At 41.9% G+C, this 25960-nt stretch overlaps 1 protein-coding gene across 3 annotated transcripts in view; it reads left to right on the plus strand.

The window, feature by feature from the left end:
* LOC146363086 (RNA-binding motif, single-stranded-interacting protein 3-like) overlaps positions 1-25960 on the plus strand; it is a 294258-nt gene that overhangs the window by 110818 nt on the left and 157480 nt on the right. For all 3 annotated transcript variants that reach the window (XM_084919066.1, XM_084919068.1, XM_084919067.1), the window contains exon 4: positions 19638-19795. In XM_084919066.1, the coding sequence (XP_084775192.1) occupies positions 19638-19795 (158 nt within the window). The remainder of the gene's footprint in view (positions 1-19637; positions 19796-25960) is intronic.

Raw genomic sequence — 25960 nt, forward strand, 5'->3', positions numbered from 1 at the left:
GCTTGGCTCTGTCTCTGGAAAAGAGAGAATTTTCTAATGTGGAGGCAGGTAATATCAAATAGGTTGCATTTTATTAAATCACATTTAAAGGTTAATGAAGTGATTGAAGCCTCAAACATAAAGCCACTGTTAATCAGCCGGAACGTGCTACACTGAAATGCGGAATTACAATTAAATCAATCAGCCTGCATTATACTTAAATTATCATTTCAGATTCGGCGTCATTGAAGAGGGATGATTTTATCATCTGAAAAATGTCTGCCCTCATCTCACAGCTTCAGATTACACTTACTCTTCTTCCAATTATAAGCCGGGGAGGAAGAAATCGATGACTACAGACAAGTGACATTATTAAAGCATTTTGAGGGAAACTGAAATCACATGGGGCCTGACAGCCGAGTTGTTTAATGAATCATCCAAAGGAGTGCTTCTCCACACCTATTTGTTTCCTCTCCATTTAGGGCCCTTTGCCTTTCTCGCTGGTGCTAATTATATACAGGCTATGACACAGCTACACTGGCTCACGCTGCGATGCATTAGTGCCATTTAAAATGTTGCTCTGGGTGAGACTGCGGTCTTGTAACTCAATAAACGTGGATGCAGGGAGGCATACAGTAGAAGCAGGGAAGGATGGGAAGGATGAAGCCTCACAAAGGGGGCTTCAGAGTGATTCGTCAGCATGCTTTCAAGGTGAAATGCATCAGCTGAAGGTCTCTCTTTTACTTTGGCTTCTTTAATGCATACACGTATTATCATCTTGCTACCACAATTTACCAAGTACTTTAGTGCCCAAAAGAACCTCTTTAGCCCAAAACTGAGCAACGAGGCTGATGTAGTAAAGCTTCTCAAAACTGGGCTTTGGGGAAAAAACAAGAAAACATCTGAACTCGATCAGTTTGGTGTAGCGAGGACAACCGAGTTTACAAATGCAACTATTTAAGTTTACTGAGGTACGTGATAATGGATGAAAAAAGGAAATGCTTACCTGAAAAGATAAAGATAAGAAGGAAATTCAAAGCAGAGACAAGGGAACACTTTTAGCAGCAATATATGCAATTAAAAGCAAGCTGGAGAAATCGCGTTTGGATCTCAGGGAAGAGAGACACAATCAGACATCAGCAACCTGCTGAGAGTCTTCAGACTAATTCTCCTCAGAGCAGATAGTTAACTCTGTTGCTTATTCCACAATGACTGGCAACTTGAGAATTCAAAAAATAATGAGAGGCGAACTGAGGCAGAGATAAGAAGAAATGGTAAATGGATAAATGGAAATGTTTTGATGAACAAAAACGCTTTGTTGCAGCACGGAGGAAATTTAGTGCAGATGCAAGTGAAATGAAAGACAGCTGTCTGCGCATGTGTGTTCGTGTGTGCATGTGCGATGTGTTTTTATTCATCCCTGGGGTAGTGTCACACGTGTATACGCACATTGTCACGTTGATGATTTATTGACAAAATACTTTGTCATTGTACATATGATTTAATATCGGTATTATTAATATAGTACTGTGTTATTATCTAACACATTTTCTAGAAAATTGCTTAAGAAACTGTTCCAACAGTAACAGTATTTAATTAAACTGCCAAACAGGTTTTGTTCAGCAATTTTGCAACGATTACCACGTTAGATTTAATGTAGCTAAGTATTTTAAAAGGATAGCTATCAAATGTTATTAACTTCTCACACAGATACACAGGTACATTGTATCCAATAATTTTATAATTTTTCTGTTTATATAAGTTTTTTAAAAAGTTTTTCCAAGGATATCTAATTGTTTGTTTTTGTTAAGTCTTTCCGCCTTAACTCTAAAATTAATGAGCCCAGCGATGTCATGTCAGCAGGCATCAGTGCTAAATTTTGCCCATCAGTGCTATGTAGGGCACCTGTTTTCCTTATTTTTCTTTCTTTTTATGTAGGATGCGATGCAAACCGCTGCATCTTGTTCTAATAAATAAATGTATAATGCATTTACATAATGCATACAATGCAAAACATATTCCCTAAAGCCTCAGCCGGTGATTGCTGAGTGCCGAACAGACGTCAATGCATTATGCAGTGGCATCATCGTCACTGTGAATACACTTTTAAGGTGCCCTTTTTACCTCGACAACTAGCGACACCGCTTGCTGCTCTAAGAAGGAGCAGGAGGAGAGTGGGTCTGGTTTGAAGGGTAAATATATCTTGCTATCCTTCACTCTTGAAGCATGGTAGTTAGATTCGAGTGCTCATACTGTGTGCTCCCACATGGATGAGCTTCCGTGCTTCAAGGTCCTCCTTAAATTTCATGGGAGAGGTCTTTTAACTCAAAACCAAAGAAAAATGTTCGTTTTTCTCAATTTTACTGAGGAAAGGGGGAAAAACAGAAATTGTATCTCTTTTGTTTTTGGTCCCAGCAGTGCTGAGAGTATTAAGCCTGGCCACCAATTAGGGCATGCCGATTCTAACAGCCCATGAATTATTAAGAGGACCCCATCGATGCGGAGTAGTGATGGAGGGCGTTAGAGGGGGGCCAAGCCACCTGAGCACCACAGCTGTATTTATTAAAGCATAAGCTGGCTGTGTGCTCCACCAGCTCTGTTATAATTAAAGAAAAAATAACCTCCACACTACAGAGCGCCAGTGTTCGGGGTTTTCTGAGTTGATTATTTTCAATCTACAAATTGGATAAATGCTGTATTTATTCTCAGACTTTAATGTGTGAAGGGGAGGGGATGGGGGCGAGGAAGAGAGACAGATAGGATAATGTACGGTATTAGATTGCAACTTGCAACACCGGCTACCCTTGAGGTCAACCAATTCATTCCTGCTGCAGAATTTATTGCCTGGTAGTAGCTAAGGCAATGAGGTGCTGTGAACCTTGAGCTTATGTCGACATAGAAGGTCTTCACAGCCATATACTGAGAGAGGGGTGCGGTGGGGGAAATCCTGCTTGTTAACTCTCTATTCAGGACTCCAGCCAGCTCCAGTGCCTGAAACGTGTCCTCACAATAGCGTCAGCCAAAGCCTGCTAATGTACCTACTTTTTCAGTGGGAACAGAGAGTCAACGTTCTCGGGACCAACACCTTATCATAAATAGTGTAAGTCTTTGAGCTGGTGCCAATCGGCCATAGCATGTGAGGAATGAGGAGGACGCTGCGAAATTAGGTGCCCGTCAAATGTGACTCCTGGCGATTGTCAGTACTTAAGATGTATTAGATGGAGAAGGGAAACTGCTTTGTGTGGGAACCCCTGCTTTACTGGATAACACAGCTATCATTATGCATGAATAATTGGTTGCGTTCCTTCTACCCCTTTTCTTTTTCTATTTTTTTAACCATTGGTCTGTTTAATGTAGCAGAGTTGTCAAATAAGTCTGTCATAGGGAAAAAGACTGATTTCTTTATGTGAATCCCCCGCACCCCCTTAGTGAATTAATATAATTTAGAGCAGCGAGGAGAAGGATATGTGTGGATATTGTGGCACAGCGGGGCTTTTAAATGTTTTGTAATTTTGTTATTTATTGTTTTGCTGCAGGGAATAAGACGAAAAGAAAATGCCGGGCTCTCAGATGTCTTTAAATAGAGATCCTGACTGCCTGCTTGCCTGCTCGCTTGTACTCAGAAATGACTGGGCTCTGTTTAGTAATATACATTAACCATGGTCCTGTTTGTCACCGAAATAGCTGAAGTGCCCTTTAGCTGGCATTAGATTTAGTGTTTGCTTCTTAGTTTTTCTGTTGTTTTTTGAAAAACCACCAGGCCGAAATAGTTTAATGCTTGTGCAAGAGCACCCCTTTGTTCATTACTCAGTGCACCTCCCTGTCTGAAACACACACACACACAAACACACAATGACGTATAATGGCAAGCTCAGGCTTAAATTCAGAAATTCACAGAAATTGCATCCTTCTGTTTGTCTCTTTTATCTTTGTCTCTTTTACATTTTCTCCCATGAAGAAAAAGAATCAGTTTCCACAGTCTTAGCAAATATGCATGTGAGATGTTATTTGGCAAGAGAATAAGAATCTGCCCAGTAAGTCTAATGAAATAAGCCACTTCTGGGTCCTAAATTAATACAGACGCAACACTGAAAAAGCAGTCCAGACTCTCTTAACTTCAATAAAAATAGCATCCAATAGCCATTAAATAAAAGCATTTACAAGGTTGCTTTAGAAGTTAGTATTAAGCTAGTTAGTTGAAGTGTAAAGATAATGTATCGGAAATAAACAAAATACAAAAATGTGCTGTAGTGCTGCAAGTTTGGAATGAAGTTAAACTTGTTGACATATAAGGATATAATGTGGCTAACTACAAAAGTATTAAGCTCATATGAGAGCTCTGTAACCAGCCAGGCAAGCAAATGGCATCAACATTATAAGGCTGGCAATTAATATTCAGTTCAGTTCAATTCAAATCAGTTTTATTTATATAGTGCCAAATCGCAACAACAGTCACTTCAAGGCACTTTATATTGTAAAGTAAAGACCTTTTTGCTACCAAAATCGTGATCTTTAGCTTAATCTTCTTGCTGAAGTCTTAGTTGGCCAAACACTGATTCCTCTTTTCTTAGGAGCCCGAGGGACTCTGGGAGCCCGGGAGCTGCAGTGTACACAGTGCATTTTTTAAAAGCTTAGCTTAAAGGTGTGTTCCACTAATAAAGTCCAAATAAAAGACTGTACAGTGGTAGAGTAACAGCTGAAGATAGTCGTATGACTCATATATGTTGAAAGGGACATAGCACTGCAGTCAGTGCAGAAGAGTCTAGGAAAGAGCGTTACTGTAGGATTGATGCGTTAGCATTAAACAAACAGTATTTCATAACATGTACTATACTGTGTTAATACTTAAAGAAGTTATTTGTTTAGTGCAAAACTAGATTATAAATATGATTAAAAATATAAACATACTTTCTTGAAGTGCAGACACACTTCAACTAAACAGGGTAATCCATCCATTATCCCAACCCCTTATCCGATCCAGACTGAGGTGGATGGGGGAGATCTGGAGCCTATCCAGTGGTTCATAGGGGCAGAAGTCGGGGTACACCCTGGACAGATTTCATTGCTGGGTTAATTGACCAGGGAACAAAAAGAGCCACAATATCTCAAAGATACCACACCAGCTGCAGTTTCCAATAAGGACAGAAGGCCAAATAAGATTGTGCTTTCTGCCAGCGAGAAAAGTTTTTGTCACCAATCAAATTCCATTTTATTTCTAAATTTAGCTGCGAGAAGCAAAAATAGACTCACTTAGAAGTGCTGAAGTCTCAAGATTTATACCCGTTAGTGTCAGAGACAGCTGCTTCAGTGTTTTCGTAAGCTTTTGTCTTTCTTTTTACCCAGATTTCTGTTTGTGTTTTAGTGTAGCGCCAAACAGATCAGAGAACTTCAAGATAGCTAGCAATGCACAAAGTCTGGAGTCTTGGAGCCCAGACCAGACTTAAACTGAAGTGGACTGTTGGAGCCTCTGAGTGCTGTCATGAATCATGTCTAAGCGTCATTATCTTTATTGTTTTCTACTGCTGCCATCGAGCTGTAACCCTTAGTTCAGCCTCAGCATCAAACTGATATTTGACAGTCTGTTTTTTTGGGTGGGGCTTTGTCTGTTCTTCTTTCTGTCTTAATTACCACAACCTGTACATACAGGTCAGACATTTACAACAACTGATGAAACAAATCACTTTAACAAAGTTCTAATTTGGTAACTTAAACAGATCAACAGACTGATAACCATGATGGCAAGTCTTAAAATACACTGGGTCTGAAGGGATTGTGGCAAGGATAAGTTGGGCCTCATGTGGGAACTGAAGCAGCCTGTAACTAATTAATTATGCATTTCCAGCACAAAAATGAAGGACTGGCACTGTGGCATTTTGCTGTGTGGTGAGCCTCAATTCCTTGGTCTGCTAGGAGTCTCATAATCAAAAGAAATGAATAAATTTAAAAAACAACAACAACAACATGAGGCTTACTGTGATGGTAGTGGTCCATCCACAGCTATGCAGACCCCTTCAAGTTCAATGCCACAATGACTCTGTTGTTTTGGGTACTCAAGAGGTGGTCTGCTGCTGGCGGGCGACTGAGCTCAGGAGCTTCCTGTTCATGGTACAATGGAGCGAGCATTCTTCCCTCAGAGCCCGGCCCCACACATTCACTCACAAAATGGAAGGCCATGCACCACAACAATAATAATCCACTGCTATCATGTCTTCAAAACGTCCAAAAACATCATGTATGGAATGTAACTAGCGTTAAGTCTTGTATTAGTAATCTTACACCACTTTCACAGATGCCTAAAGACCAGTCGGCCAGACCGGTTGGTTAGTGGCTGCTGGAGGTTAATGCAATTTACAAAATGTGCCTTACTGCTGAAACTAATACATGGTAAACATTCTCCAGATCCAGTTTGGATGAGACTTTGTCACGTTTCACTACCACTTAGTGGTTAGTTAGTGAGTGTTTGCTGGTCACCAAAGTAATTACAAGGAGTTTTTTTTAGTGCAGAGCCCAGTGCCAGTCAGCAACCTCCAGCAAACACTTGCCAACCAGCTTGGGAATGCATATATTTCTCTAGCAGTGAGAGGCTGCATGAGGCTGCATGACTCAGGCCTCGCAGTTGATTTTACAGCAGCTGCTAGTACCCAACAATCTCACAACCAAAAAGGGGATATTTATTTTATTGTAGTTACTGGTGGTTACCACAAGTGCCTTATTAGGGTAAGCAGCAACTGATTCTATTAAAGGAATTTATGTCTAACTCCATGGGATAAGCCCTTTTTTATTTTTTACTGTGGTTTTCGATTTTGAATCAAAAATACTGGCAATGGTACAGATTAGTACAGTATTGCGATATCCCTGATAACCAGTAGCTATTTAGGCTTTTGTTGCCATTAGCCTGCCATAAAGTGGAAACATGTAATAACTTTAGTTACCTTTGAAGATACAGAAAGCATGACAGCATCAGCATTCACATCATAAAAAGAACAGAAATAGCCTCCTGAATTCGAAAAAGCAGGAGAAAATGGTGTTATTGCTATCACTCTTATGTGTGATCAGAAGGTTGTTCTAAATGTGAGCATGTCTGTGAGGAGTCTTTAAAAATGCTGGAGCAATTGTTAGAGGGAAGAACCATAATCCCTGGCATTTATTTATAAAGTGGTATGCAACAGGATTGCTGATATGGGACAATTGCACGTGTTTTCCTCAAATTTATGGCCATTCAGCTTGCAATGTGGTGCTAAATTAGACTCTCGAGAAGCCTTGTGAATAGATACAGCAGTAGATAGATGCAGAGTGGCAAAAAAGACCAAAATGTGCAGCTGTGAGAAAGATTCTTTCTTTGCTTAGAGATCCTCACTAAAGCAAGACACTGAAAATATATGAATGCGCTGTGACGCTTTTCTTTGTCGACCTACCGTAAAGTGGAAAACATAATAACTTCAGTTACCTTTGAAGATACAGAAGGCATGATAGCATCACTGTTGAGTTTGTTTCAACCCAGATGGCCTGTGTTTATCTATACTGGCTGTGATCCCTTAGCGTGTCCAAGTGTTGCATGCATTAAACTCTTCCAGCAGGCTGGCAAGAACACAGCAGGCCAGACTCACCGAGGCATGCAGTCAGGCAAGGGGGAAACATTACACCATTACATTCACCTGTTCCACAGCCACGGTGACTTATCTCATGAATAAATCACACTACCAAGGTTCGGACTACTCAGACGGTGCACCTCTTCTCCTTTGGCAGACGTCTGCATCCCTATTCATCTTCCTCTGTCTCTCTCTTTTTTTGCCTTCTTCTTTTTTCTGTTTCCTGTCTCTCTTCCTCCCACTCTACCATCTTATTTCTTATATCTCTCAGTTCTAGCGGGCTGCCTGACTCCGCTCACTTTATTTATCATGCAGTTGTGACATTTTTGGATAAAGCCTCACGCCCACACTGATTGAACTCTGCTTGTGCGAGCTGGGAAGCACAGATCATGTGGTTTCCAGTAAGTCATGGGATCGACAGCCCAGGATGGTTTGCCCAGAGCATACTGCTTCTTTCCCTTTAAATCACTCAAAAAGGTGCTTCTGAAAGGTCCCTAACTCATACAGTTATGATTATGGCAAACTAACAGAAACACTGAAAGTACGCATTTTTGAAAATAAAAGCTGGAGGGGAGGTTACATTTGAGGCTCCTTTTTGATATGAATACCTCACTTCTCTTCATATATTTTTCTTTGTATGACATCCCCAGATGCAGTGAGGCAGAAATGCAAGCGGTGATTCCACGGATTTTACAATGCAGCATTGTTCTCACATTGACCCGAAGTAAAACAATCCCCGGCATAGCTTCGCTGTCTGCTGCTGATGGCAGCTTTGCAGTATGTGCGCTTAGGCCCGAGGAGGCGGGAGAATACAGGGTTTTTTTTGTGTTGAGTAATGCTGATATTCCTTCAAGGGGGATAGTTGCTTAACACACTGTGCAGAATCTGGCACGGCATCTTCTTTGGCCTACTAAACTCTGCTCAACACTATGTAAAAACTCCCTGATGGCTCTTAGACGGGGAGGAGAAGAAGGGTGGGGAGGAAGGAGGAAAAAAGGGAGAGAGGGGAGCTGGAAGGAGAAATGGAGGACGAGCAGCCAGATGAGGATTGGGATGGATTTAGAGATAGATGAGAGCTGACTGAACGGATTGTAGAAGGTGAAGAGAGGATGGATCGAGGACTAGGTGGGGATGAATTCAGTTATGGAAGGTTAGAAAGAAGGAACGGGAGGGGGGAACATGATCCACAGAATGGGAGTTTAGCAGCGTAGACAGTTTAAGGCTTGGTGTACGGATAAAACAAGCTCTTTAGGCTTTGAGGAATCTTTTATCCTATGTCAAAGCAGAGGTCTTGGACTGAAAAGGTGCAGCGAAATGTGTTAACAAAGTGCACTACTTTAGAAAAAGATGATGATTCAGTGGATTAAACAAATACCATCTTCAAAGGATAAACTTGCTTAATGTTGCAACAAATTTGAACTCAATTTGCTTGGGAATTTTCTTATTGATTTATTTCATGTAATTGACTGTCTGAAAGTCTGTCAGTGACTGATATGTGTGTTGATGAGGAACATTAAACAGCCGATAGAACGTTAAATAGAATAATGGCTCATTATTTTTAATGCTCTAATCTGGACTCTAGTAAGCACTCTCCACGTAGTTCCTCTTTGGGTACCTATGTATTTGCGACCTTTCCTCCCTTGTTCATGAAAGCCTTAAACTTCATTTTGGTCTCTAAATGCTGGACTGTTATTTTAAAATTAAAGTCTTATATACCAGAAACACGAAAAGAAAGAAAATAAGTCCTGAATAAGTAACTGACTACTGGAAAACATGCCATCAGTGATCTTTTTTTTTTCTTGGCTGTATAATGTGAAATAGCATGGCATTTGTTCAGTGCTCTGATTGGACGAGCTGGAGATGTTGATTGTGTCAGCGCTCTGTATCGAACAATAACATGTGAACGCCTGCACATGCATAGTAGCTATATAACTTGCAAGGAGGGAAGAAAAAAAAGGGTATTTGTATCTCAGTTTGGGGCAGCTTTTTAAAGAGTTTATCAGGTTTGACAAGCGATTCTATTCATGTCCGTAATAACTTATCATGCATTGACATTTATGTGCTACATAAAAATGTATAAATTAGTTATGTGTTACGAATGTGCTTATGATTTATTGAGGATTTGACCTTCATAGAAAGCGTCGTTCAGATTTTCAGATTTTCACTGTAAACTGTTCTAATGTTTCCTTGTTGATTTTCAGGCTTGCAACAATGCATTGATTGGGTTTTTTGTGCTCTGTTTTTGTTTTTTTTCTCTTAACATTCTTGTTGGTTTGATTGCCTGCTGTGGCGTGACCTTTTCTCAAACTCATCCAGAAGTTCACATCCATAAAAAACTCATTTATAGCTTGCCTCACAATTAGAAAGTGGCACCATTTCAAAGCCATTTTAGCTTCCACTAATGCTTCTTTCGGTTGTTATATCGACAAATAACTGGATGCTTGAGTTACTTTGTGCCACATTTAAATAATGTCAGTATATTTGCACAATAATCAAAGAGAATATGGTCCCAACGTTTATTACAAATCTGTTTTGTCTATTTAGAAGTGTTAATACATCAGCATCACCACTTTCCTCCCGCTGCTTTTCAGACACCTGATTTTCCTGGCTTGGAGAAAGAAGTAAAACAGTCTGTCTGGGTAGGATCCCTGTGCGAAATCCCTGGTTGTGTTTTTCAGATTTATGTCATAAAATAACCCTATAAACTACCACAAACCAACCATTCACCATTCCCTGCTGTAGCTGATTTGTTATGGCTGTCTCAAGCCTTCCTGCCACAACAGCGGCTGGTATTTAGTGCCAGTATTTAGTCTGGCAATTTTCAGAAACGCTTCAGTGACTATATTCCTTGGGGGCCAAAAGTGACATTCCAGACCTGGTGCAAACACTTTGCATGTGAAAGAAACTGAATATTCAAAAGGATGAGGATATGCATTCTCTCCCCCGTTTCTATACCAACTTGTGTAGTTCTTATCTTTTTTTTGTCTTTGCATGATTGTTTTCATATATGTAATCAGTGGGCACAGTGCTTCCTCACTTTGTGTGTCCTTATTGGCTTATTTCTGCAGAAGGAAACCTTGGGAATCTCAGGAATCTAGCACATTATTCTTCAAATTAGGCAAACTGCACTCTGAAATCTTCATATTTTCTTATTACGTATTTAATTATATAACTGCCAGGTTACATATGCTGCTAGCACTGCAGTGTGCTTTTACAAGTCTTTTTGCAAAACATTGTCTCCTGTTTCTAAAAGCAATGTTAACATCGCTCAGTTATGCAAACATTACATAGTACCTGAAACATATGGCTGTGGGCCCATAGTCAAACACACACACTGAGCTGAGGTCAGTCTCAGGCAGTAACTCATTGGTTAAGCTGCCGGGAACCTTTGTTACTCGTTTCCTCTTGTGCACCGAGCATGGCCTTATTTATGAATGTGAACACAGTTAACCTTTTGCATATGGAGACCTACATTTTGTCTGGAGAACAGCATGACAAATAGTCGAGCGTCTTCTCTATCGATCTGCTCTTTCTCTCTGGCATTCTCCCTGCCGTGACGATAACTCTCACCAACTGCTCAGCTATAGATAGAAGTAGATACTCATCTATCTGGAGTCATTTATCACGGTAATTCATTAATAAATGGCAGTCCGTCAACAAAATAGTCTTTTGATTGCTGGAATCGGAACGACTGTAACATACAGGCTTAGGAGGGATTTTTGAGGGAAAGCGAAAAGATATTGTGGATCCTTTACGCAAACTTTGAGGATCTTTTAAGGCTAGACTCAATTGCTAGACATTTGTGTCAGTAGAAAAACAGTAGCAATGCTCCCTCTTCCCTCTCTGCATATTCCACAATCTTGTTTGTGCTTATACTTCCTGTGAAAAACACAGCTGACTCCTGAAGAATGTGCCCAATTAGAGATGGAGAGTGAACTTGGGGGGGGCGGATCCTCAGACATTGTGGCTGCTCATTTTTTATTCAGTTATTTATTTTCATCTGATATAACTTTTTGTACAAAGGAATTGAGCTTTAAAATTAGGGTCCTCTGGGTCAAAAAACAGCACAATATTCAGACACATAAATTTTGCTCATTGCTGGAAAACACACGGTAAAGTCATGGAACATGACTCTTTACTGGTTCTCGTTTTTCATCATAATAACAAATGAAATACACCCTTAAGTAACTGTTATAACAGAGGTGCCAAACGTTTTCCTTTAAGTCTGACATCATTTGAAGATGTCATTTTGGGCTTAGAGCATTCTCATTTTGTCCTCCTCGTGGTTATGGATGCCTGTGTCTTCCTACTCCCTGTCTCCAACCATCCTGTAGTCTCCACTCCCACACTGGCTAGCTTGCAAACAGACCCAGCTGGCCATAATGATGACAAATCAGCCCAAATATTTATGTCCATTGAGTTTCACTTTGGCTCTGCCCACGGCTCGTTTTCTGCTTTCTTTTACGGATCCCTCTGCGGCGGTCACAGCACTTGCAGCCAAACCATCATAATCACGCTCCACAAACACACTTTAGCCCCAGTTATGTCACCTAAACACCAGATGACTGTTAATGTCCACAGAGGACCAAGTTTATGGTTGCTGGAGGAGTGGTATAAACATAGAAGCTTAAGCTGTCCTTGTGTAGATTTTTGTGTGGGCTTTGTGACCAACCTGTTCTCTGAAAGTGATGTGCATTGTATCTTTTATGTGGAAAAGCGTGTTTGCCTCAAACTAAACAACAATCTAGGGTGATGGAGGACCTCACTGAGATGGTTGGAAGCCTTGTGTAACTCGCAGGAAGCGGATATGTAAATAGTTTGAACAGATGAGGCTGTTTTGACTGGGAGGTTGAAATCAGAGCATTAAAAATGCGTTTAATGCATGACACAGCATTAAAATTTCAATCCGAGAGAAAGGGAAAAAGACATTTTTTGTATTTTGAATACATCATCTCGGCTGTTTTATTTATTAAAAATATTTTTGGAAGACTTTTTGAAGTGTCAGAGGTGCAGACATAATGCTGCTTTGTTTTAGGCGTATTTTTCATATTATGTGCGCTGCTGTTGCCATCTTTGCCATGAATATAGTACATGTATTGCAAATTCTGATAAAGCTTAAAAGGCAGATTACTTATGTGATGTTCAACCATCAGCAAGGGTCAAAGCAGAAAGTGATTGGGAGCTTTTAATAAGCAAACTTTCATTTTCTTACACCTGAATTGCTTCATCGTTCCCATATTTATTTGTAGTCCCCTACTCTCTAAAAAAACCTGATCTCGAAGTTATCAGCCCATTGAATGCCCGTTATCTGTCCCGTTATCACTCCCATACATATTGCAATAGGTGCCTTCGTTAGCAAGCTCAGTGGGTCGTTATCATTCTCTTTAATCAGTGATAAACACAGAGCGGCACAGATTAAGCAGACATCTAGTGGAGGTGTTAAAAAAAAGTAAAATGTTAAACAAGTTTGCAAACATAGCTTATGACGTCTGCTTTATCTGTGGGGAACCCCACAGTGACTGAGCCGATAACGACCTCCTCGTGGGTGGAGGAGGCCACCTTCTGGTGATATGTATTGGACTGATAACACCTGATAATGGCCATTCAATAAGCTAATGACATTCAAGCTTAAAGAAATGTTCTTTTAAGTCTCGCAGCAATTCCAATTCCAGCCGTGATCTATCTCTGAGTGCCGGCTTTACAATCTGTAACGACAGCCGCGGTTTTGTTTACAATCCAGCCTTAATAATAAACACTCTGACTCTGACTTTTAGTATGTAGTATATATTCCTTTTTGGCCTACAGTATACCTCCCAGTATTTTTCTTTTTATTCCACTTGCAGCTAAACAGATGAGTCAGGGTTTTAAAACAGCGATGCATAAAGCATCCCTTGTTTACCTCTGTCGCTTTTGTCCCCTCTGTCAGATAACATACATGCATCCTATCTCTCACCCTTGTGGAAGATACGGGCCTGTATTTTAACCCCTGGGCTCTGTATCTAGATACATGCTTCCTGACACAATGCAACGCCGCTCGCTTATCTGGCCCAAAGTCAGAGCGAGAAAACAGAGTCAAAGAAACAAAAGGAGAGCAGAGAAGGAATAAGAAGGTGAGAGAGATAAAAGGATAGAAACGGGAAGAGAGAACAAGGCCCATCTTCTGCTTGAAGGATGCTGTAGATGGGCCTATCAGCATATTTAAAATTAGCCCACTGCATCCTTGTCCACAGCAGTGTCGGCTTACCAGCATCCAAGTCTTTTCTCTCACTCCCTCTTCTTTTTTTTTCTTCCTAAGGATGAGGCACACAGTTTAGTAGCGCCTAGAGAGAATCAGACATTCAGAATTACCCCTCTACTTTAATCTGTCTTTTTCTAATTTGTTCTTTACATATACTTCCTTCCCCTTTTTCCTTGCCCTCTGGTTTTACACTTCTCTCTGCCTTTGGCTCCAACTCATTTGTACCTGTAACTATATCTCTCCTCCACTTCTTCTTTCTCTCATCAGCTCTCTTTCCTCACTTGCTCTCTCCATGCCCCTGCATACGGAGCGCTCTCAGTCTTCCCTTATAGGATAGATTTTGCTATAGAATCAGCAGCATTGCATTCCCAGGTGATTCGGGAATGATTTGCTATTCACTCCTCTGGCTATGGGTTTACCTAGACAGGCACAGACAAAGAGAGAGAGCGCGAAGCACAGAAACGAGAGGAGGACAGGCAATAGCTCTTTTCCCGTCAGTCTTACAGTGTGTGTCGTGCGTGCCCCCCAACCCCACCTCCTCTTCTTTCAGCATTGAGATGCAGCTGTAGTTCTCAAAACACATGTTTAAGGGCTAAAGGTTTGGAAGCAGCTATCCAGGATGGATGGGGGATTTGTGTTCCTCCCGTGCTTAGAGGCTGCTGTGAATGCAGCCGACCGCCGAGCTAGCTGTTAGTTCTGGCAGTTTGGAAGGGATGCCTCTGGGACTATGCTTGTCTTTAAGAGTCTTTGCAGAGACTTTGCCAGCATGAATTAATGAAAAATGAGCCGAGAGGCTTTTTTCTTCAATTTAAGGAGACTGCTTGTCATTTTTTGTGGCAGCTTTTTTTCTCTCTCTCTCTTTTCAGTTTCTGTGTGTGTGTGTGTGTGTGTGTGTGTGTGTGTGTGTGTGTGTGTGTTACTCGAGTGACTTTTTGAACACAAGCAAATACAGAAACCCAAAGAATATCAAATAGACAATAACACAGGAACATACGCATGTGCGCACCCTTTGGATGGTGACGACTGATTCCCAGTAGTGGTGTCTTGGCCACGGGGGGCTTTGGGCTGGGTTAGGCTGGTTTACTGATTTTGACAGCGTGGCCTCGTCTGGCCTAATGCCAGTGTTGAGCTAGCTCTCGCTGGCTGCTCTGGCCTCCTATAAATCAAGGCCAATTACCACGCTAGTGTGCAGCCTCCTCTCCTCCAGTCACAGCCCTGCCCTGCGGAGTGCAGGGAGGAAGGGAGAAAGACAGGGATGGCATAAGCCTGCTTTTATTCCAATTACAGCTGTGGCTGCCCTCTGCTCTGTTCTCTATGTGTAGTCACAAAGAAGGTTTTCACACTTTTTTGATAGAAGTAAGAAGCCACTTTATCTGAACATGTAATCACCTCTAAAATCGGGACAGCCAGCATTCAAGGTGCTATCTAAAAAGGTAGCTTGTCATAGACTTTACATCACAATTAAAAAAAAAAAGTAAATGTTCTGTTTTAATCCTTATTCTTTAAATCTGAAGTCCATGTTTAATTTAACCTTGTACTTTATAAAGTTATTGTCTTAATTCCCTCCACTGAAAACCATTTGTCTTCATTTTTTTTATTTTAGAAATTAAGTGAAAGATTAAGTGTTCCCTTATGGGTTGGTAAATTCACAAAGTGGTAAAGTTTTATAAAATATTTTAAGAAGTTGAGTCAGAATTTAAGCATTGTGTAAGCTTACTGGTTTTCACCGTCTCTCTTAGCGGGACGATTTTGTTAAACACTACACAAACATGCATGTGACGCAATGACCAAAGCAGGTTTAAGCCTTTTATAAGTCTATAGCTGTGGTTTGGGGGAAAAATGCATTGTCCTTGTGTGGGTGTGTGAATATACATCACAACGCCATGCGCCTTCAGCCTATGTAACGTAGGCTAGATTTATCATCCTCACTTAATACACTCATAAACATTCGCTGGCGTGTCACAGAGGCTGTGAACCCCCCTTCACGACTGGCTCGGTAAATTGGGCCTGTGTAAACCATTTTGCCTGTCTAAAATACAGTGCAGCAAATTGAAATCCCAAGTAAGCCTCTGTAGCGGCATGTCACAGCTGGGTAGGGAGGAGGCAGAACGGAGGTTTTTCTCATTTACCACCTGGAGGTTTTTGAAGTGTCATAACCAGCAGTTTTCTCACACCCTTCTATTTCACTCTAATTCTTTCTACCTTGCTTTATTTTTTATTTTTCCCATCCTTTTTTTTCCAGCGAGTCTTCTGTTCCCTCCCCTTTTTGGTAAATTACTCTTTGCCAAGTGCTATACTCAGTCCTCATCATTCTGACACATGAGGCTAGTATTTAATATATTTGAGAAGCCTGATCTGGCAGGCTGACAGACCAAGGGTAAACAGGAGTCATGAAACTGTCCGGCAAGAAAAACAAGCCTGGATATTAACCTCTAGTGCAGCGACCAGCAGAAGCCAAGAGGGAAATGGATATAAAACAAAGAGTTTGAAACATTTTGGTGCTCTGTGTGTGTGGGTGTCTGTGCTGCAGAGAAAACCAGTTGTGTCCAGGATTGTCTTGGATCCATTGCATTTAAAAGTTCACATACTGCCCCAAGATTAAACAGAAATCTTACTTAAATTACATATATGGCTCCTACACAGCACAGCAAGCTGATATTAGGATTGTCTTCATAGAAGAATGATGGAGTTACTTGAGTAATGATTAGATTTGAGGAGCTCTCGCGGAGCTTTTTCCATTTTGTTTTTACCCAACATATCTAAACTTTTACCACATTCTTCCAGATATAAAATAAAAGTAGTAAGTATTTTTAAAAATATGCCATTAAATTCACCCTGACCCACCCCCAACCGCATAGTCAACCATTCCTTTGAGGCCTTTAGCACAGACTGCGTTCTTCATCCCAGGGGATTCCTAGGGGATACCTTTGCATCCTGCCTTTTAACACATCCCTGTAAGTATTAGACTGGTTTTGACCCTCCATGCCTCACTGTGTAAGATTTCAGCTTCTGACCTTAAAAAGAAAAATGAAAGCAAATCGATAGGGCGGGACACATGAATTCCAAAGACCAGCATGGAAGCCAAGCCTGGAGCCCGAGAAGGACAGTCAGGGCTGTGTGTGTCACCATGGGGGCTAACAAAGAAGTGGGGGGAGAGAAAGCCTGAGAAAGCGAGAGAGGGGCTATTAATTAACACTGAACGCTGAAAGAGGTTCTGTCTAGTGTCTCTCGTTTGTGCTGCGAATTTGTTGGAGTCACACAGTGTGGTAATTACCACGTGTGTATTTTAAACTGCAGCGGACTAAGGGAAAAATCTAACGAGTGGACGGGGGGGACCTAAGGTGAAAGCCTCAAAGTCAAGGCTTGGACTGCAGCTGTGCATTTGAGTGAGAAAAAACAAGTCCCACAGGGCACTCGAGAGATTAAGATTCTTCTATACTGCCACAGCGTGGAAACTTGAATGACTGGAGACTAGTTTGGCTTTTTTCATTCAAGCCCGTGCAACCAAGGCTACCAGAACAGCACAAGGCAAGGTGGGGGGTGGGATGGGGGAAGTTTAGGGAAATTTGTGTCTGTGGTGATCGGATCTGTGTGCTTGAAACTTGGATTTAAATTTCAAACTTCTTTCAACTTGGACGTCGACTCCCTAAATGTACAAAGTCATTCTGATGGTCATCATTCGTAGACCTGAAACAGTAGTTGTTTTCACTTTAATATGAAAGCTTTAATATTAACGTGCTGTGGATGACTGTTCTGAAAAAGGTTGTTTCTGTGTTATCATGTGGCGCATATGTGTGTCTGTGAGTGTGAGCGTATGCACATCGGCCGACATGTGTACAGTGTGGGTGAGTCCAGCACAGTGAGTGGCTGCCCATCAGTTCCACTAAGCTCAGCGTGGTAATTGGCCGTCTATTGATGGACGTGGCTCCCTCTTCACGCTCCAGGGACCCCGGCTCTTTGTCTGAGGAGTGGGAGGCGACACGCTGGCATGGCACACACGCTTAAAATAGCACATCAAATCAGCCATGCTCCGCCAGTCGCTGCTAACGTGTGGGGCAGATTGGAGGGCTAATGGTGTGTGTGTGTCTGTGTGCATGTAGGTGTATGTGCGTGGATATGTGGGGGGGGGGTTTACAGCATGGTATGAGGTCTTGAGCTTCTCTCTAGGGAAGATAAGGGTTAACGTGGTTAACTGGAGCTGGTGGTGGTATTTAGTCATGTCCCCCTCTTTCCCTGACCATTTTTCTCTCCTCTGTTTCATTCATCACTCACTCACTTTATTGCAGTGTGGTTTCTTTCGCTCTTCTTCCGTCTCACTTCCTTCCTCGCTCTCTTTTAGTGTTTCTCCCTCGCTTTTTGTCTCTGTGTCTCTGTTCATGCCCGCGGGGCCCCGGCTCTCTCTCTGTCACTATGTGCAGTGTCCCTGCAATAGAGATATAAATGGGCTGTGAGCGGGGGGGCCCTGACTCCTATACCATAAATCTATGCTAACAGCACAACAAGCACGTAAGGAAAGCAGGGGATGGGAAAGGCAAGGAGAAAAAAACAAATGGAGGGGTTGGAGCATCACAATTCTAATACATTTTGAATACATTTTGTGAGATGGAGATTAAACTGAAAATTTCATTCATATTGAGATGCTTATAAAATAGGCTGTACTGGATTATTGCATCAGGATCTCACACCCTCTGAGGTGTAAATTGTTTCGCAGTGTAATGAAATTGGTTTTGAGGGTATTAGTAGAAAGCAGGAAGTTGCCATCATTTAAAACTGTTCATAAGCTGCTAGGAGCCTCGTGAACTCTAATATCAGAGAGTCACCTTGGTGAAATGTTTATTTAAGATGCAAAATGAAGAAATGTTTGTCCCCTCGACTCCAGTTGCATATGCGCAAAAAGCCCAGAAAGTTACAAAACCAGATATAATCTATCGCTTTATTAAGTAGGAAGGTGACAAAAGTTTGAAAGAAGCGAAGCACTTTTTCCGTCATTGTTTAGACCTTTTTATTTCTCTACGTGAAGATGTTTTCATCGCAGTATTATTATTTGAGGCTAAGGTTGCTTTCTGGAAACTTTCACTTGCGTTCTCCTGGGTTTTCATCTCGTAGTGACCCTGCTCACTTCTCCTCGCCGCTTCACAGCTGCCCCAAAATGTCTCGTCTCGCGATTGCGGGGACATTGTGCTGGCAGTGCCTGCTGTTTCTTCAAATGAAACATTTTGAACTCTCTCTCTCACATTTTCTGCTCCTGTCTAAGAAATGTTTTCACACCTCACTTCTCATTGTCTTTTAAAGCTGCTGTAAACATCAGAACAGTAGGATTACGGCTGGATGATGTGTCAAAATTTTCCAGTCGCCCACCCTCAGTCCAACAACCAATGATCACACACGCATTTTTTAAAAAAAACAATCCCCTGCTGAAAAAAGAGAAACTTTGCTGTGTGGTTGTTTTTATTCATTGGTTTTTGCTGGCAACAGCTGAACACCTTGAAATGCATTTTGCCATCTCTCTTTAATAATGACATGCAGGAGGTCACTCTCTTAGTTTCTTTATGAATTTTGGGGAGGCCAGAAGTTTCAAAGAGAGGGACTCACACACAGTAACATGAATACGAATCCATACCAGCTGCTAAAATGAGAACCAGAGAAGCTTTGACAGAGACATTCCCCACTAAGGCTGCCATCACTTCCCCATTCCTTTAAGCAAATACGCGTTTGCTGCCATATTCTTGTTCATAATCATGCTTTGAGAATCTTTAAATGCTTTGACTCTGCCTGCTGTCTTAAAATGAAGCCTTGTATTAACTTGCTTTCTCATTACCTTCTCTTTCCAGCAGCCCTATGCTCCACCCCCTCATCCCATGGCTCCTCCCAGCCCCAGCACCAACAGCTGCAGCCAGGGAGGGGCGGAGCAGCTGAGTAAGACCAACCTGTACATTCGAGGCCTGCCACCTGGGACCACCGACCAGGATCTCATCAAACTCTGCCAACCGTGAGTACTGGGAACGATCGTCATTAAATACAATGGTTATACTGTAATTCTTGCCAATAGTATAAATATTTCTTTCATTTACATAATTGTGTGCCGCTCTTGGCCATGCTGTGCTTGTCAAGCATTTATCAGAACAGGTGTACATTATAGATACACATATGTATCCTTCGATTTTTTTTACCATATGCGCCATTTATAAAAACAAAACAAAAACAAAACATACCCCAGTACAAACTGGTGATTTTTGTCTTTTTTATTATGTTGGAGTCCTGCGAAGAAATCTAAGCACACATTTACTGTGTCCATAGGAATTAAGAGGCTTAGCAGCAGTGGCAACCTCTGTAAAAGCTGTAGTTTTGGCAGTTTGCTGGTCTGGAGCATTTAGGTGTATCAAAACATCACGCCAACTGTCAAGAACGGTGATTGAGAAATAATGCTTTGGTGTTGTTCTGTAACTACAGGACCTGGGCATCATGAGTTGACCATGAACTCCTCTGTACACCAAAATATTCTTGATTTAAATACGAGGCCATTTGTCTGGCAGCTAATTCTCGTCCCAAATTTAATCATTCATCAGAACAATGATCCCAAACACTGCAGCAAATCTAAAATAAAATGCTAAAAATGGCTCCGACCTTGAGGTCCAAGTCCAGACCTCAACCTGATTGAAATGCTGTGGTTGGACCTTAAGGGAGCTGTTCATGAGCAACCGTGGGAATCTGATGATGTTAAACAGAAAACGATTTCTTCAAGATATTACTGCTAAAGATGATTCTACAAGCTAGTGAATCACGGCGTGCGTTTAGTTTTGTCAATATCCCAGTTGAAACTGTCATCTTTTAAAAAGATATAATACAACATAAACACGTATAGGTATCCTGAAAGAGAATTTATACTAGCTGCAAATCCCAGACATACACCATTAGAACATTGTACTAATGGCTAGCTACCAGTTATAGTTAACCCGCCTAGAATACAGGTAATTTTTACTGTGTTTGCTGGATAATCACTCACCTGTTTAACTAGATTAAAAAAATGTCTGTTTCCTCTTTTTAATGAAAAAAATATGCATGGCATCTGTGCTTTCAAGGACCTAATAAAGATTCCGTATCTATGTTTCTCTATGTATTTGAAAAAAATATTGTGAGATATTCAAGGTAGAATGCAGGCCACAACTCGATTATTTGTCATGTAGCAATAAATCCGATCTGTATTCTACATACAGCAAACAGTGTCTTTTTTCACAGGATGACACATGCTTAGACCCAAGCATAGCTGGTTGATAAGCATAGCTGTGCCTGTGTACACAAATGATGCAATCAAACCAAAAAAATCACCTCTAAGAAGAAAATTACAGGCTTGAAATCGGGTCCATGCACACCCCATTAAACTGCAACCAACTCGGTGTCTTTTGGTGTCACACACATACACACACACACACGCACACACACACACACAAAGGTACTCATAAAGCTCTGCCAAATGTTCTTGATAGAGGAAACACACAGACACACACACCTGCTTGCACACAGCTCAATAAGGCCTAATAAAGCCTAGATTGGACCACCTCCCCAAGGAATCACAGACCAAGACCTCATCAAGCTGTAACACACAGCCACACGGGCTTTCTTTTTCTCTGTGTCTCTCACAGACACACACACACACACACACACACACACACAAGCAGCTTTGTTCAGCTTCATTAAACCCTTTTCACTTCTGAAATGGTGAAAAGGGGGTCAAGATCATTAATGGAGACAAGGCCGGCAGATTGTGAAATACAGGCCATGAGCGAGTCTGTCTGGTTGCATAACCTTTTCTTGGACATATTTTCAGAAATGTCCTGGTCAAACTTGGCCAATTATTCAATGATCCTTTGGAGAAAGGAACATGCTGTCCAGTGTGTTTGGTAATGCTCCCAGCAGCCATGTCATAAGTCATGCATTTATTCTTGAAACTGACCCATCGAGATTCCATTAGGCTGAGAGGCGGCCCGATAAGATTTGGAAAAGCACTCAGCATTTTGACATTGGATATCTCCTGCTTTAGCTCTTGCATTCACCCAGTTGTACAGAGTTGGACAGTTTCAATTTCATTTCTAATTCCATGTGATCTTGAATATTTTGAGCATAACTGTTTGGAAGGGCAAACCATGTCGGAGCTTATGTAAAATACCCAGGGAGCGTGCATGTTTGTGAATGTAGATTTGCATTCTAATATATAGCTTTTCTCCACTGTGTTATGAAAATCCACTGACTTTTTGTTACAGCTCGGATCTGCCGTGCTGTCCTCTAGTGGCTGTCCTCTCTTTAAATGCATTTACTCTGCTACCTTCTGCCTCTTTTCTTACATCTACCGTCTTTCACACTTTGTGTATCGCCTGCCTAGAAGCCCCCAAGGTTGCCCGGGGTGTGCTGTGCCAGTGAAAATTCAATGCTACTGAAACTTTAATTAGCCAGACTGTGTTTCAGTGGCAGGCGGGTGGCAGCATTGTAGAAAAGGTCATGCGACTCTTCTGCAGTCTGCGGCACCCTGGGTTCCCCTCAGGTTTTATTCCCCCCCAAATGCCCAGTCCCCCTTCAGCACAAAACACCTCCTTTCCTGGCCGTCGGCCCCATCAGCTCTCCCGGGGAGCCTCTGTGTTAAACATAAATGCTCGCTAAATTTGGCACTGTACGTTTAGGAGAGTAAACTGTGGGTGACTTTCAGTCATGTTAGCCGGCCTAACTGTCGTGCTCTTATGTGTGTACACGTAATCCTGTATCGACCCTCGTGAGTGCTGGAAGTGAGACGGGTCAAAGATGATTTTTAGGTCGGCGTTTGTAGCGTCACACACAAAGCAGCTCTTCCCACCCTGGTTCACATCTAGCTCAGAAGCAAACATGCTGCCGCCAAAGTGATGCATTCTTGACACCGGGCCATATCGTAGCTGCTGATTGGAGGCTGCTGAATGCGCCTGAGAGATGCCAGAAAAATAAATGCCTTGTGGTTTTTACCCCGTTCTTTTGAACTCTAATATTTTATTACCAAGATCCTGTCTTTGAGAGCCAGTAACCTTCATCAAGTTCTCTCTCCCAAAATTATGTTCTCATTTAAAATGCAAAAACACAGAGGGATTTAATTTTGTGATTTGCACAAATATAGAAAGTCATATAATATTCATATTTCCAAAGTGTTTAATTTACTGATTGCTGATTTAAGGACGTATCTCTATCTTTGAAGACAACACTGTGAATTACAATATTGCAGAATGACTGTTATCTATGCAGTAAAGACCTATAGTGTGCGAAATGAGGGTTTGGGCATTCAGCAGCAGCGGCATGCTTTCTCTATATAGTGACAGCATTGGATCGTTGTTGGTGCCATTTGTAGTTCTGTTTTGGGGATACTGTACTCACCAGTGTGTTTATGCAGATGATTAGAGACGGTTACAGATATGATATGATTTCCTTGTTCTCCCCTCAGCTCTACGTACTCTAAAAACCAAGACTGAAATTGCAGAGACACAAGTATACAGTTAAAAACAACTGAGGATGCAGTTATTGCAGATGCTAAAGCCAACATTTCTTTTCGTTCAGCTACCTCGTTCAACCTTTTTTGTTCCTGGGAGTAAGAATACCAAAGTTCGCACAACGGTTGGAGTTACATGCTGTTAGATTCGAGTGGGTGCCTAATCTGTTTTATTCAGCTGGCTCGGTGTTGGGTCCTCCACAGCCGTCAGCCTAATATATGGGTGTAGGGAAGAGGCCAAAGGAGCGGAGTGGGGATTTGTTGGCTGAACACTCTGATAGTGAGAGGCCTTCTTTTTTTGCCTGGCTAGCAGAGTAGATGGATAGATGGATGAAGAAACTCAGAGAAGGAATAGCTGTTATTGTGAGAAAAATTCTTTGGCCTAGCCACCAATGTTGAGGCAGTAGGCCAAGCATAAGCCCAATACCAACCAACCCAACCAACAAAGCAAGCGCATACCCCCCCAAATCACTTTGGGGTAAACCCGTTTAACCAGCATCCACATTTTTCTTGTTTACGCTCTCCACCCCGGGCGATGATTAGAAATAGAGGAAGGAGGTAGCTGAAAGAAAAGCTGAAAATAAGAAAGACAGGAATTTCTTCATGAGATTCTACACCTGGAATAACAAGTACAAAACTGGAGGTATTTTACCTGCCAGCCAAACCCTTGAAAACAGTTTTTCCTTGTTTCTCGTCCCCTTTTCTTCCCCTATTTCTCATTTCGGTTCTCCTCACTCAATTTCAGTCCTGGCCGAACAGCTGTGCCCTCAGTTGCAGTGGGTTTCGCATCCGTGGACTGGCCTGATCTCACAAATAGTCAGCCAAATCAAGAGCTAATCACCACCAATTGCTCAAATAACCTTTCTCGTGTGTGCTGAGGGAATGGTGGAGGGAGACCTAGAGAGGGGAAATGGAGGGAGAGAGGAATGAGATATGCTAAGCACAGGAGGTGAGGGGGAGAGAAGGGAGGGGTGACCCTGGGACCACCTGTTTTTTATGGAGCAGTGACTCAGGCACTCAGTGCCACATTATCCAAAATGACTCTCTGAGGTCCAGTGTTGACATTAGCTGCTTAGCCATCAGAGCTTGCCTGTCCCATGGCTCCATTTCAAAAAACTGACAGAGGGGAGAATAAGTGTGACCAAGGGCTCTGCAGTCCAGCTTCAAAGTCTCAAATTTACCATCACGTCACCCGCAGTACATCTGCATTTAAGCCAGAGAAAAACACTGTCAGATAATATCTTGTTTTTTTATGTTAGGCCAATGAATAGCAGGAATTTGGATTACAAAAAGAAACTCAAGCATCAAACAACATGGATAGCATTTCAAGGTATGCTATCACTAGGTTTTATGGACTCTAAAATGTCTATATTTGTATCTTTCTCCTTAATAGTCTGTCTTCTTAATTCATTTTTCCCCCTTGAATTGTAAGTGTCTCTTTTCACTTTTCCACCTATCCTCCTGCCCCTCTTCTGCTCTGTCTTTGCCCCCAGCACACCATCCCCTCGTCTTTCTGCAGGGTCAGGGTGTGCATCACTCAGGGTACAAAGAGATAGTGATGTTTAACCTCTGAAAAGCAGTGACACAACCACAGGAATGCCTAAACTACTCCTACACCTACAGCTTCAAATTGAGTAGAGGCATCTGCTATTCTTGGAACCACAATCCTTCACACCCACTTTTTCTGTCTCTCTTCCTCTTTCTGTCTGTAACACTCTATTCCGCCTCTCCAACTTCTTTTCCCTTTCATTCTCATTCGCTTGGTAACATCTCTTTATCATGTTAAACCCTCCACTTCTCTGCTCCGGCACAAGTGACACAATCATTTTACTGGCCAAGCCAAACTGGCTAAAATACTACACCTCCTTCCTTCCTGAACATCAATTTTAGAGCGAGGGCGAGCAGAGAAGTTGATTTGGCCTTAGGCTGTATTTTTGAATTATTTATACTCCCATTACTGTATACATGACACATAGACAGTTTGCCTATTTAGAAGCTGAAAAGATCTCCTCTTCCAGTTTTACACAACAGCTGACACTTTCAGCAGAGTTATTTTCTTAAATAGCGTTTTAGTAAGACTTTAGATTCAGATGCATTTAGGTTAACAGAAAATGCCTTCTCAAAAAATGTCTGGTTTTCTCTAGCTGCACTTCACTTCAGTTTAAGTATACCAGCAACCACAGCAACAGTGTAGTCATTGCCCGTCTCCACACGCTGCATTGCCTTTTATCTGAATCCAGCTGTACAGGGCGAGAGAGTTTTTAAGCTCCAGCAGAAGCAGCAACAGGGTCAGTTGTACAAAAAGACTGATTGACGTAAGGGACAAAACCTGAGATCTCTGGACTCTGCTTCGTGCTACCTCTTTCTTTTCTCCTTTTCACTCTGCTGACTTTCCTTTTGAAGCAATATCTAGAAAGCAGAAGCCGCACCAGCACAGATGAGATGTGTTCATTTGTGCGTGTCAGACAGCAGTGCACGGCATGTGGGTTTGACAGGTTGGACACTTCCAAACAAACACAGGCAATTCTGCAAGGCTGGCTCTGAAGAAGGCCAGCATACTGTGTGTGTGTGAGAGAGCTGGAGAGAGGGAGAAATGGTAACTAGCAACACTCAGGTTAATGCCTCCTGTTGCTACTTACTGTTGCCCTTGTCTGT

This window comes from Perissodus microlepis, chromosome 22, assembly GCF_051167445.1.
Source record: "Perissodus microlepis isolate ML-2025 ecotype Zambia chromosome 22, ASM5116744v1, whole genome shotgun sequence".
Lineage (NCBI taxonomy): Eukaryota > Metazoa > Chordata > Actinopteri > Cichliformes > Cichlidae > Perissodus > Perissodus microlepis.